At 43.1% G+C, this 13,604-nt stretch overlaps 1 protein-coding gene across 1 annotated transcript in view; it reads left to right on the top strand.

Annotated features, from left to right (window-relative positions):
- Positions 1-11,623: 11,623 nt before the first annotated feature.
- The window catches only part of LRRK2 (leucine rich repeat kinase 2), a 70,471-nt gene continuing 68,490 nt past the window's right edge, over positions 11,624-13,604 (top strand). The window contains exons 1-2 of the mRNA XM_061467449.1: positions 11,624-12,116; positions 12,199-12,284. Coding sequence (XP_061323433.1) covers positions 11,957-12,116; positions 12,199-12,284 — 246 coding nt within the window. The 5' untranslated portion in view covers positions 11,624-11,956. The remainder of the gene's footprint in view (positions 12,117-12,198; positions 12,285-13,604) is intronic.

Below are 13,604 nucleotides of genomic sequence, written 5' to 3'. Positions count from 1 at the left end.
AACAGACATGTGAGGACAGTAATTATCAAAAGGTTGAGGCCATATATCCACAAGATTGAGTCCCAATTCACTGATTACAAAAAGCTAAAGAAGAAATTAAGTCTTATTGTAGAGAATATTTGCAGGAACTACATTTCACTTTTCACCATGGAGGAAGAAGGATGTCTGCACAGCAGACAAAAACATCTCAGATAACACTGTTAAACAGTACTTGTGACTGAGATTAATGACTACAGTTTGTGTTGTGGATAACTCTCCAACAGAAAGCAATGCTGCATTTTGTTTTACAAACACATGGCTTCTGTACCCAGAAGCGTTTAAAGGCACTGACTGCATCAAAAGTGGTGACTAATTTGTTTGAATAAAACTATTTGTTTGAATAAAACAAATTCAAAGAAACTTGCCTGGCAGCTTGCATGGGGCAGGGGGGGGAATAAACCCCAAATTTGCTATTTCTATCCAGGGGAAACAGTAAGAGGGTGAATATCTGCCTTCCTGCTACTTGTTAGGGTGAGAAAAGAAAAATAACTGTAAGGTACTTTGTCACTTACAGCCTGGTCTAAGATCAAGTCTCTATCAAAGCTCAGGACAGGGAAGGGTGGCATGGCATCCACATCAGGCCCTCACTTGACCATGCTCCAGCCCTCCAAATGGAATCCCATCCTCCCTGTCAGGCTTGCCTTCCTCTCCATTATGCAAAGTCTCTTGGCTTCCACGGAACCAAATTTCATTGGTCCTCACACCTAATTGTTGGCCATTCCCACATACCACATGGGCCAGGACTTGAGCACCAGCTTGGGAACACTCATTCCCGAGGTATCACAGTAAGCAGACAGGGCAATGGCCAGTCCATATGAAAGCCTCATCTTCCTTTCTGTTTAAGGACTCAGCTGAAACAAAGCATATTTAAATCAATTATTTTTCCATAGTTGTCATCTGGCTTTTTTTTTTTCCTCCTTGAAGACATGGCTACAGAAGGGCCACAGGTGTATTCCAAATAAATGTTTCCTTCCCTGTGATCTTGCAGAGCCCATTGCACACTTCCCCTTCGAGCAAGTCCTCCTCTGAGTCAGTGGAAAAGCCCACTGCTGCTGTAGGGAAACCAGCCCCCAATAGGACATAGAGCATTACTCAGACTGAAGTGAATGCCAAATCAAGTCTGAGAGAGGCTTAATGACACTGGCAATACCAAGTAAAACACTAAGGACCTCGTACACAGTACTCGTGTTAATAACGTGCAAGGGGAAGAAGCAAAATTGTACCATTTCATTTCCAGAGCTGGAACATCACCCGCTGATGTGGCAGGGAGCCTGCCAGAAAGCCAACCACTGCTTGTATCGATAACACCAAGATAAATGCACATTACAGCAAGCAGCTGTGCTACTGGAAGCATTCAGTGTTGCACTCTTGATGCCAGAGGCTCTGCTGCCTTTCTCATGAACAGCTCGATACACATACCCTCTTTGGAAAGAGGCAAAACCACAGAGGACTTGGCACACTTGCCATGAACATTAACAGAGAGATTTGACTTTCTTGTGGCTTGTGGTTTTTATCTTACTGCTAAGATCAGATCAGCCAGTGTAAATAGACTATGAAGTCTTCCATATCACTACCACAGGCAGTATAGGAACTACATATGCATGCTGTGTTTATGTACTTCATATCAGTGACAGCAAGCTGAGTATCACATTATTCAGCTCACATAGCAATGCCATTAACAACTAGATTTAAGTAGTTTTCATAACTGCAATGTAGTTTCAACACTATAATTAGTTATGCACAGTAGCTGGAAGCCTACCAGCTTATTATTAAACTGATTTGAAAAGCATTATGGTATATAAACTTCTATATACCATAATGCTTTTCAAATCAGTTTAATAATGCTTCATCACAGTATTTGACAGTGCCATTATATTTTTTTTGTATTGGCACTGTGCAAGATCCAAAACAATCACTCCTGGGAGCAGTAGCAGGGCTGGCAGGCACCTGGCCATGCTGGAAGAGGGAGGGGAGTGATGCTGCAGCAGAGCATGGTTCTCTTATCACGTGGGCCTCCAGCACAAGTCCTGTCTTGGGGTAGGCACCACTCATGCCTCCAGTGGTCTAGTGAAGGACCACACGAAAAAACACACCAAATTTAAGCCAGAGATATCTTGGGCAGTAGCAGGAGTTACCTGAGGAAGCACAGAGCTGGGAATAAAGAATGGAGAATCTCCCCTCATACCAACAGATTTCTGGTCTAATCAAAATTACACAGTGGACAGAGTTATTTGTATGGGTTCAGTATTTAGGCCAAATATACTTTGCAGTTTATAGAAAAAACTGTCTTATTGAGTTTGCCAATAATTACAGAATATGAACTTTCCACTTACTACAAATCTTTTGACGGTTAGTAAATCTGTTTTAGTACTTCCAGGAAATGCTTTGTGGCCCAGGACATGTTTTTGCAGTAGTTAGAAATCAAAGCTTTTCTTTTTTTCTTTTTCTTTTTTTTTTATTTAACAAGAGCCTATTTCATTAGTTTAAATGTAAAAAGTAAGAAGCACTCACCAGCTTTGCAAGTAGCTAAAGTGATCGACAACTGCACAACAAGGGTGCCTATGCCTCTCCAAGCATTCTGGTGCTTTATCAAGTAACTGGAAGGCTGAGCTATCATGTAGCAGGTCCTAGCTTATCACTGAAGTGCCATGAAACTTCCAATTCCATTTATCAAGAGGACATGTCTCTAAATTAGCTTATTTATTGCCTTTTTCAATCTGAAGATCAATTAAATCCAGTAACATTCTCACAGGAATACTAGTTGGTAATGCTCTTACTTAGCCAACTATTTTTGTTAAAATATTGACTGAAATTAGATTAATCTTTGTCAGCAATGACAATGGTAAGGCCCGTCATCTTTATTTCCTTAGTTAAGGTAGTAGGAGCAGTGTTAGCTTCCTTAATTTTCTTGAGAAACTGAGTATTTAAGAGCTTCAGACTAGTCTAGAGCCAAGAATCTTCTTCCTTACCTAAAACAGTGCAGATAATTCACTAATAAATTAGCAGAGAGGGGAAAACTTATGTTGCTGGATTATGATGTACCTTGGTGTCACGTTCTCAAATTCTGCTTCAGGGATTTTACACTCATTTGCATCCCTGTCTTCGTTTCTACTCTTTATAAAAGTTGATGACAGACCGACATTATGGTACAATTAGAGACCCATAAAAATTAAATTGGAAAAAGAGAGACAAAGCTCTGGACAGAGGCCCCTGTAAACCCACTGATGCTATTTAGTACTAGCTCTAGTTTTTAAGAAATTATTTAAAAATGAAATAAAGAAGTGAAATAATCCCATGATGAGTAGTGCTACCTAGGTGAGACACAATGAGGGCCTCAAGCTGGTAACAAAATCCAATTCTGTGTGCATTGTGGTATAGCAGTGATTGTCTAAGCTATAAAACTAGCATAAGGAGAGGTAGTACCTTCTAGTAGACCAAACCTCATGAAGTAGACTAGATTAAGTAAACCAACAACCAATGCATCCTATTATACTCAGGATCTATGTATTTCAACCACTCCAAAGGTGTTGATTCTTCCTGGCTCTATTTTCATGAACTGAGTGCTGTTTCATCCTCAGCTGTGGGGACCTCCTTTTTAAACCTATATCCCATTGCAAGTCCACCATGGGCAAGTGCTACATTCCCACAGATAAGCTGTTGGTCCTTAAACCTCCTCCTCCACCATCTTCAAGATAACCCCAAAGCCAGTGGCTAGGAATTCAGGCTTTACGTTGCACGTCTTTAGAAACAAGCCAGAAGTTCCACTTACTAGTTGTTCAGATCAGTTTCTTTCCTTAAAGGTCTGGTCAAGTGAATCACAGAATCATAGAATAGTTAGGTTGGAAAAGACCTTAAGATCATCTAGTTCCAACCCCCTGCCGTGGGCAGGGACACCTCACACTAAACCATGCCACCCAAGGCTCTGTCCAACCTGGCCTTGAACACTGCCAGGGATGGAGCATTCACAACTTCCCTGGGCAACCTATTCCAGTGCATCACCCTTACAGGAAAGAACTTCCTCCTCATATCCAATCTAAACTTCCCCTGTTTAAGTTTTAACCCATTACCCCTTGTTCTATCACTACAGTTCCTAATGAAGAGTACCTCCCCAGCGTCCTTATAGGCCCCCTTCAGATACTGGAAGGCTGCTAGGAGGCCTCCACACAGCCTTCTCTTCCCCAGGCTGAACAGCCCCAACTTTCTCAGCCTGTCTTCATACGGGAGGTGCTCCAATCCCCTGATCATCCTCATGGCCCTCCTCTGGACTTGTTCCAACAGTTCCATGTCCTTTTTATGTTGAAGACACCAGAACTGCACACAATACTCCAAGCGAGGTCTCACAAGAGCAGAGTAGATGAGCAGGATCACCTTCTTCAACCTGCTGGTCACACTCCTTTTGATGCAGCCCAGGATACGGTTGGCTTTCTGGGCTGCAAGCACACACTGAAGCTGGCTCATTCATTTTCTCATCAACCAACAACCCCAAGTCCTTCTCCGCAGGGCTGCTCTGAATCTCTTCTCTGCCCAACCTGTAGCTGTGCCTGGGATTGCTGCGACACAGATGTAGGACCTTGCACTCGGTATGGTTAAACTTCATGAGGTTGGCATCAGCCCACCTCACAAGCGTGTCCAGGTCCCTCTGGATGGCATTCCTTCCCTCCAGCGTATCAACTGAACCACACAGCTTGGTGCCATTGGCAAACTTGTTGAGGGCGCACTCAATCCCACTGTCCATGTCACCAACAAAGATGTTGAACAAGACCAGTCCCAACACAGTCACTGAGGGACACCACTCGTTACTGGTCTCCAGCTGGACACTGAACCATTGAGCCAAGTGAAAGTTTCACCTCTTTAACAGAAGCTATTTAATCAGCCAGATACTGGCAGAAAACATCCTGAACATCATCTTTGGTTTCTAATTTAGACCCACAAAGTGCATCATCAGGAAAGAGCAGGAAAAAAATGCTTGGGCAGTGAAGTATTACAGTAATCTTATCTGCTCTGTTTACATATACACCTAGCAATGTAAAACAATGCACCCTAAAAGATCATGAAAGGGAAGGGAACGCAGGAGAAAGACAGAAATTCCAGGAGAGGTGGAGGACAGGAACTCCAGGACCCCCCTTTCTTTTGAGCAATCTAGGCCTCTCCTAGGAAAAAAAAAAAAAAACACAAGAAAAAACAAAAAAACCCGACCAACAAACAAAAAAGCCAAAACAAAACAAAACCTAACAAAAACATAGTCTTAAGCATCCTTAGTTTAACTTGAACACCCTGTCGGTGTTCAAGGCCAGGTTGGACAGAGCCTTAGGTGATATGGTTTAGTGTGAGGTGTCCCTGCCCATGGTTGGAACTAGATGATCTTAAGGTCCTTTCCAACTCTAACTGTTCTATGAACTTGGAGGACCTACAGGATGAAAGGATTCATAGAACCTACGTTACTGCATCAAAAAGACACCCACCACTAGGTGTCAGCCCAACTTAAGGTATTATATATATAAATGTATTTAAGAATATCTCACTTTCATTATACTTTGAGCCTCTAAGTATATCACAGAAATATTCATACATACACACATAACACTCTTATGCTGACCTTAAGGAACAAACTAATGACATTTGCAGAAAAGAGTACTGTCAAATACCTAGAACCTTTTGGAAATTCAAGTAGGGCGCCTGCTTTTACAAAGCTACATTTTGTAGAATCATTTTGGTTGGAAAAGACCAACCATTAACTTGCCACTGCCAAGCCCATCACTATACCATGTCCCTAAGAGCCACATCTACACATCTTTTAAATACCTCAGGGGATGGACATATTTCCCTGGGCAGCTTGACAACCCTTTCCATGAAGAATTTTTTCCTAATACCCAATCTAAACTTTTCTTGGCACAACTTGAGGCAATTTTGCTCTCATGCTATTGCTTATTCATTTGGAGAAGAGACTGCCACCCACCTTGCTACAAGCCCCTTTGGTTGTTGTGACCCAAGTGCAGAACCCAGCACTTTGCCTTGTAGAACCTCATACCACTGGCCCCAGCCCATTGATGCAGCTTGTCCAGATCTCTCTGTAGAGCCTTCCTACCCTCCAGCAGATCAACACTCTGTCCCAACTTGATGTCATCTGCAAACCTGCTGAGGGTGCACATGATCCCCTTGTCCAGGTCATTGATAAAGAGATTAAACAGAACTGGCCCCAGTACTGAGCCTTGGGGAACACCAGCTGTGACCAGCTGCCAACTGGATTTAACTCTATTCATCATAACCCTTTGGGCCTGGACATCCAGTCAGATTTTTACACAGCAAAACCATCCAAGCCCATCTGTTGGGAAGTTGTGGAGATGAGGCACCTTCACATAGAGCAGCAAGAAAGCTCAAGCCCACGGAAGTGCTTCATCTTTTTTAAAATTCAAAGCCCTGACAACTAAAACATGAGCTGAAAAAGTCAGAGTAGAACACCTGCCCTGCCACTTTTTTTCTGAAGCAATGAATCCATTACCACCACAGAGCCCCTGCTGGCTACAAGATAAAAAGCAGATAGACCATTTATCAGCATTTTGTCCAGGAGAGAATCAAACAACTGTCATATCACTTCTGAACAGACCCTGTCTGAGCACCTTCTGTCATTAAAATTAACAGAACTCCCATTCCATTGCAGAGCTTAGAACACACAGGACAGGGATCTTACACAGGGAAAAATATTCAGAGTATTACGCCTTCAGTCATAAATATGCATGGTCTCTTCAAAGCAGATTTCAAAAACAAAACAGGTGGTTATGAAGTCTCCTGCAGTTAAATTTTCATTCCCTTCTCTAAGGGGAGTATAACGAGACAAAACTGAATGTGGAAGAATGGACGTAACTGACATTGCACTCTGTCAGAAAAAGCTTGCAACAGAGCCACCAGGTAACACCTAACACAGACTCTGCAGGCTCACCCACTGATGTAAAGCACTGCAAATAAAACTGCAAAGGGAGGGGGAGGAATCATAGAATTGTTAGGGTTGGAAAGGACCTTAAGATCATCTAGTTCCAACCCCCTGCCGTGGGCAGGGACACCTTATGCTAAATCATATCACCCAAGGCCTCGTCCAACCTGGCCTTGAACACTGCCAGGGATGGAGCATTCACAATCTCCCTGGGCAACCTATTCCAGTGCTTCACCACCCTAATAGGAAAGAATTTCCTTCTTATATCCAAACTAAACTTCCCCTGTTTAAGTTTTAACCCATTACCCCTTGTCCTGTCACTACAGTCTCTAATGAAGAGTCCCTCTCCAGCATCCCCTTAGGCCCCCTTCAGATACTGGAAGGCTGCTATGAGGTCTCCACACAGCCTTCTCTTCTCCAGGCTGAACAGCTCCAACTTCCTCAGCCTGTCTTCATACGGGAGGTGCTCCAGTCCCCTGATCATCCTCGTAGCCCTCCTCTGGACTTGTTCCAACAGTTCCATGTCCTTTATATGTTGAGGACACCAGAACTGCACACAATACTCCAGGTGAGGTCTCACAAGAGCAGAGTAGCACATTAAAATTAAAAAACAACCAGAAATAGGAATGGTCTAGGGAAAAAGAACTGTTTCAGAAGACCACCTTCCTTTCCAACTAACACATTAAAACCAGCCTATAGTCTTTCCTTGCACACAGCCTCCCTCTCCTGTCAAAAAGAGGAAGCTTCAGTTCTGAAATACTTGTATCACATTGCAACATACAGTGCTTTCACAACTGACAGTCTCTGTGCTTCCTGATCTCTCATGCTATAAGCATCACATAACATCCAAATCAGTGTCAACACCAAAGTGTTGGGTTTGGAGATGCTCAAAACCCAACTGGACATAGGCTTGAGCAACCTGCCCTAACTGACCCTCCTCTGAGCAAGGATGGACTAAATAGATGTCACTGCCAACCTCAACTCTTCTGTAATTCTCAGATTAATTACTGTTGAATATTGACTGGGCAATGAAATAACAACGCTAAAGCCTAAAGTAAGTTTGTAAAATGCAAAGGTCAAAGAGAAGCAGCTTCCAGGTCCATTTTACAAACAGATAAAACTTAAGCTCAGTGAAAAAGCAGAAGTCACAAGGCCACATTGTCAGGTTAAGTGTGTGGGAATTAGCTGTCACAACTGGAAAAATATCAATACAAGATCAGAGAAAGGTCAGTAAAAAAAGAAAAACCTTCATTGTAACTTTTTTTTGTTTTTGCATGCAAGAAAGATCAGGATTGTTTTTTGTAAACTTACAAAAACAGAAGTAACAGTTCAGCTGTCTCAAGAGGTCAGTATTCAATTTCTGTTGAACCCACCAATATGAGCAATTGTCTTTACACTGCTAACTGCCTCAGATTTCACAAAACCAATCAAATTTAGAACGAAGATTAATGACAGAGAGTCAGTCTGCTTCTCCCTCACACCACTCTATGGGACATGGGGGAAACTTCTAGCAGCTACTCACAGACACCACCCCTGTAGTCCCTCTGCTACCAAAACCTTGCCATGCAAACCAAATATAACTTACAATCTTTTTTTTATTTATAATACTGTCTAAGCTCATGCATTAGTATAATTTGCTTTTCCCATCTCTTGTGCCTTCCACAGGGACACCTTTCATCCATGTGAAAAAAAAAAAACACCTCAACAACCAAAACCAAACCCAAAACGTAAGATACTATCTTGGTGCTGACTGAGGAATCTTAAAGTAGTAATACAGATTTGACTTACCAGTTTTTATATTGCGTATTGCTGCCAAAAGCCTATTACATACACATGTGATGAAATAAGGCATAAAGCAGAAGTGATTGCACCAAGTGCAGGTGGTCAGACATCAGCACTCATACAGTCATTACAAAAAAAGCTAGTGATTCGTAACAGTGAAGTCTGGCAAAAAAAGACATCCCATTATGTGTGTTAAAAGGACAGTTATCAAACATTCACATTGTTCTATATTCTCCCTACAAGCCAAATCTCAGTCTTCGAATTTTGTTTAATATTCCATGTAACTCCACATTACCTCAAGGTTTTCACAAGTCACAGCAAGAAAGGAAAAGCAGGGTGGCCTAAAACAGTAGGAATGCCATTAATAATGCCACCATGAAGCAGTGAGGACCCAATTCATTTGAATGTGTCATAACTCCAGGGATCTCTGCTGTCATGCAATTTTTCAGTTGTAATACTGGCATGCAAAAGCTGGAGGTAGACATCTGTTCTTATACATTATCAGGCAGAAGAGTTTATTAGTCTTGGCTACGTTCATATGTCATGTTATGTCTTTATAGCTGTCTAGATGGTCATACAGCAGAGACTATATATTACTTCATGGGTATTAGTCATCCCATCTGAGTCTAAGAGGATAAATATAGAACAGTCCAAACTGGGCAGTTAGCTACCAATCTCATTAAAAACAAAAAGTGGAAATAACTCTTTTACACACAAAGCACCCAGCCTCAAGAACAAGCCAGCTGCTACAGAAATCTGGTACATAATCATAAAATACATGAAAAGGCAACCTCAAGGGAACACAAGTGCTTGGAAGTGAAAGTCATCTGGAACCTAAGCAGCAACAAGGGAGGTGGAGTGACAACAAAACCCCTCGATGCCTAACTAGGCCATGCTGAAGAAATTGCAGTTGAGAGCTCTAGAGTCTGAAAAGATATCTTTAAATGTATAAACCAAGGTTACATTTTAGCTCTGTTTGCTTTCTCTTTCCACTCATCTATCTCATACCCTGGCCTTAAGTTTGCTAAGCAGCTAACGGCTGCATGGGAGAGTTGACCAGAAAAAACTATCACAGAAAAGGTTCTAAAAGCAGCAAAACAAACTATAATATACACAAAATCTCAAGTGGCCAGCACACAGAGAGCAACATAATTCAGGAGAAAGGCCTAGTCCCCAGTTTTCTTTAAAGAAATTCACATTTTACCGCTTATATTCACTGAAATGCTAAAGCATAACTCTTATTTGCTCATTTTTCTAGAAACCACAGTGCAAGGAAGTCCAGAGCAGCACTACAGCTGCTCTGCTAAATGCACAAACCAGCCTCAAATTCAGGTCAAGGTCAAGATTTGAAAGTTGTGTTAATATGACTATCAGTATCACAAGTTGTAACTTGCACAAAGTTGTAACTTGCAACAAGCATTTCCAATCTGTATGAACTACTTGAAAAATCTTTTGCTTAAGTCTGGTAATGACTACAGCATTGCAGATACTGGAGAAAGCAGATTCCTGATATAACCTCACAGATGTATTTGCATTCATGCCATTTGTGATATAAAAGAATCTTGTCAAAACTGCAGGAAGCCAGCAATGAGGCTTTAAATCTAGAACATAATTTTTAAAATTTTTCTTTGTGCTAGAATTACTGCTGCTGCAGAAAGGAAAGATGCCTTGCAAGTGAACTAATCCGTTTAATTCAAGTAATTTTTGGTTTAGTCCAGATGTAGTGCGTTCCACGCATGTCAAGCTGTGAGTCATTACTTCATAAAACTATCTCACATTTGTATTTGTTTTCCAGTGCTTTAGAGAGGGAGATACTAGCTCACCATTTACAAAGTGGAGTCCTAGTTAACAGGCTGTAATTGGGGTGCCACACAATAGTTCCTTTATGCACAAAAGCCTAAGAATGATGATGACAGCAATGCACAAGCTTTAGGACCAGAGAGAGTGTATTCAGGACCATGTGGCTTCACAGGCATTACTAAATGTTATTAAATTTTGAGAAATAAATCACTGACCTCTAAGCCAGCTAATTTAATGAACATTATGTATCTTTATCAACCAAATACTGCAATCTTAGCAAAAACTTAAATAAGTCCATACTCCCAAAATATATTTGTCTAACAAAAGTCCAGTTCAACTGAAGAGTTTACTCCCTTAATTATTACATGCAAGTTCTTTATGTAACATATTACACTGATACTGCCTTTCTAATCGAGGATTATTTAGAAGAGTGATTACTAGTCACCTACCCACACACCACTGTCTTGGAAGGGCAGCAGAGGTACCAGAAATATTGCCAGATCTCGGGAAGACTGCATCAACCACCAATGAAGCAATGCATGCCACAGCAAGAGAACCTTCTTATCTCCAAACAGCCATCTCTCCCACTACAAGGCTTGGGAGGAAACCTGACTTCTAAGTGCCACAGACTGGATTCAAACAAACCCACAGACCTAAGCCCACAAGGCTGGAGCACATGCCACCCTCACAGAGGTGAGCTACAGCTTCACCTCAGCGGCCACAGCAGCCTTAGGAACTGAGGTCCGCCTCCACCTCCCCTGGTCCCTCACAGACCCACCATGTAGGCTGGCAACCCAAGCACCACATGAGGCTGGAAGGCACTCCACCCACCCAGGAAGGGGCACACTGGGTACATACATTGCCTATAGCGGCTCCCCCTCTACTGCCTTACATAGTAGGGCACTATGTGTATATAGATAGATAGATAGATATGCATGTTTTCTTCTTCAACAATACCAAAAAGAGAAGACAGCTCCCACGATGCCGATAAACCCCACTATTTCCACCCTCAACCTCAGCCGGCAGGTCCGCCGCCAGACCCTTTTATAACGTGGAAAGGCACAATGGGCGGAACCTGTGCCCCAGCTCTGCGACTGTATTGGGCAGCTGTGCTGTTAATCACCGGAACGGGCAACCTGCTAGCGCGCCTGGCTCTTTCCTTTGGCCTCTTGTTTAAGTGACTCGGGCTCCCTCTAGGGGCAGTAGCGGTGAGCCCGTGAGGGCTGACCCATCCCTGGGTCCCCGGCGCGGCGGGAGGGAGGGGCGGTTCGAAACCGCCCGGTGACGCCGGACGGCACTGTGAGCGCGGCCGCGCGGCAGGCCCGCGCAGCTCAGCACTCGTCAACGCGGGCCTCGGTGGCCGGCGGATGAGTTGAGGCGCTTGCCGCGGCGGGCAGAGGGTCGGCTATGGCCAGCGGTGGCTCAGAGGAGGGGGAGGCAGTGGCGAGGGAGGAACAAGCCCTAAGGAAGCTGGTCGTCCGGCTCCAGAACGTCCAGGAGAGGAAGCGGCTGGAGACGCTGGTGCAGACCCTGAGCGACCTGCTGGAGCTGGCGGCCCGGCAGAGCGGTAAGGCGCGGGGGATCTTGCCCGGCCCTGCTCCGCCCCGCCCCGCCGGTGGCTAACGCGGCCTGTCCCTGTCCCCCCACAGCCCCCCGGCTCTTCAGCGGCAAGAATGTCCACGTGCCCCTGCTGCTAGTGGTGGACCTGTACCCGAGAGCGGCGGGGGTGCAGCAGGTAAGGGCGTCCGGTCCGCGCCGCTCCGGCTTTGCTCCTTGGGATGAGCCGATCCCGCGGTCCTTTCCCGGAGTAAAAGTTGCCGCTCTGCTTGTTTGTTTTCTTTTCAACTTGCTCTCGTCCAGGCCTCTTCATGAAGTGCTGCTGGTCTGTAACAGGGCGCTGTATCCGCCCGCATTTAAAGGGACAAGTGTTCCAGCTTGCTGCGGGTACCACTCATTGCATTTCTATGTAAAGGGCAGAAGGTGAACTAGAAAATAAGTAGTGTGAACACAGTATAACATAGTCTTCTAAATTGCTAGTGACGTTACCTAATGTATTTTCGACGTTGCAGTATTGAATTCTGACATGGTTAGACAAACTTCTGAAAAGCAGAATTTTACAATATGAATTCATACATATGTAGCCCTATCCTGGAGAGTTGTACTAACCCAGTTATTTTTTTTTTTTTTTTTTTGGAGGAGGAGGAGGGAGGGCGATTCTTCTAGCTATGAGTAGGTTCTTAACTTTAAGGGTCTGCTTGACTGCACTTGAACAATTTGATGTTATAGTTATGGTAGGGCTGCCAAACTTGTCATATGGAACAGCTCCTTCCTGGCAGGTTTATATTAATTTCTGACTATGTTATGCTTAAAGGATGTTTATAAGCTCTTTTACTTTTTTCCAACTCAAATAGAAGACAAAACATAAACTATATTGCAAATGCCACTTAAACAATAATATATTTTAAGGTGGGGTTCTTTTGTGTAGTAGAACTTAGCTAGAGGTCAAAAGATTAAAATATGAAATTGTACTTGTGTAATGATTATCCTGGAACAACAGTGATCCCAGGTTTCCTTTGAAGATTACATATCTGTGCAGACTGAAGTTCTAAGTTATTTTACAGTTCAATTGTCAGGTCATTAAGAAATACAGAAGGAAGAATAAGCAGTTATTTTCAGGATAAGGCGTATTTCGTATATAACAATTTGCAAAACCACTGTCCAGAAGTTTAGACAAGGAAGTAAAGATTATGAAATCCAACCACAGTCAGAAGTAGGTGTGAAATGACAGCACAAGAGTCTCAGAAGTGCACCAGGAAGATAGTGGTTTTCATTTTAACCGTGTTAAAGAGCCCCACTGATTTAATGTAGAATTTTAAACTGAGTTTACACTTCTCTCTGCCTACACTTGCAGTTGTAACAGTGTTTCAGTTTAGACGTTTTAGAGCTCTTTTGCATTATTACGTATTAAAGTGTGAAATTCATAGCCAATGCAAAGCTCAAATGCTGTTCTTCACAAAAATGACATAGGTAGCTCTTCCTTCACATTCAGTTGTGA

This window comes from Pezoporus flaviventris, unplaced genomic scaffold (assembly GCF_033815535.1).
Source record: "Pezoporus flaviventris isolate CSIRO_AGI_PZ_B2104156 unplaced genomic scaffold, CSIRO_AGI_Pfla_v1 ptg000045l, whole genome shotgun sequence".
In the NCBI taxonomy this organism is placed as follows: domain Eukaryota; kingdom Metazoa; phylum Chordata; class Aves; order Psittaciformes; family Psittacidae; genus Pezoporus; species Pezoporus flaviventris.
The sequence above is the reverse complement of the archived record's forward strand: the minus strand, read 5'-3'. Positions and strand labels throughout refer to the sequence as shown.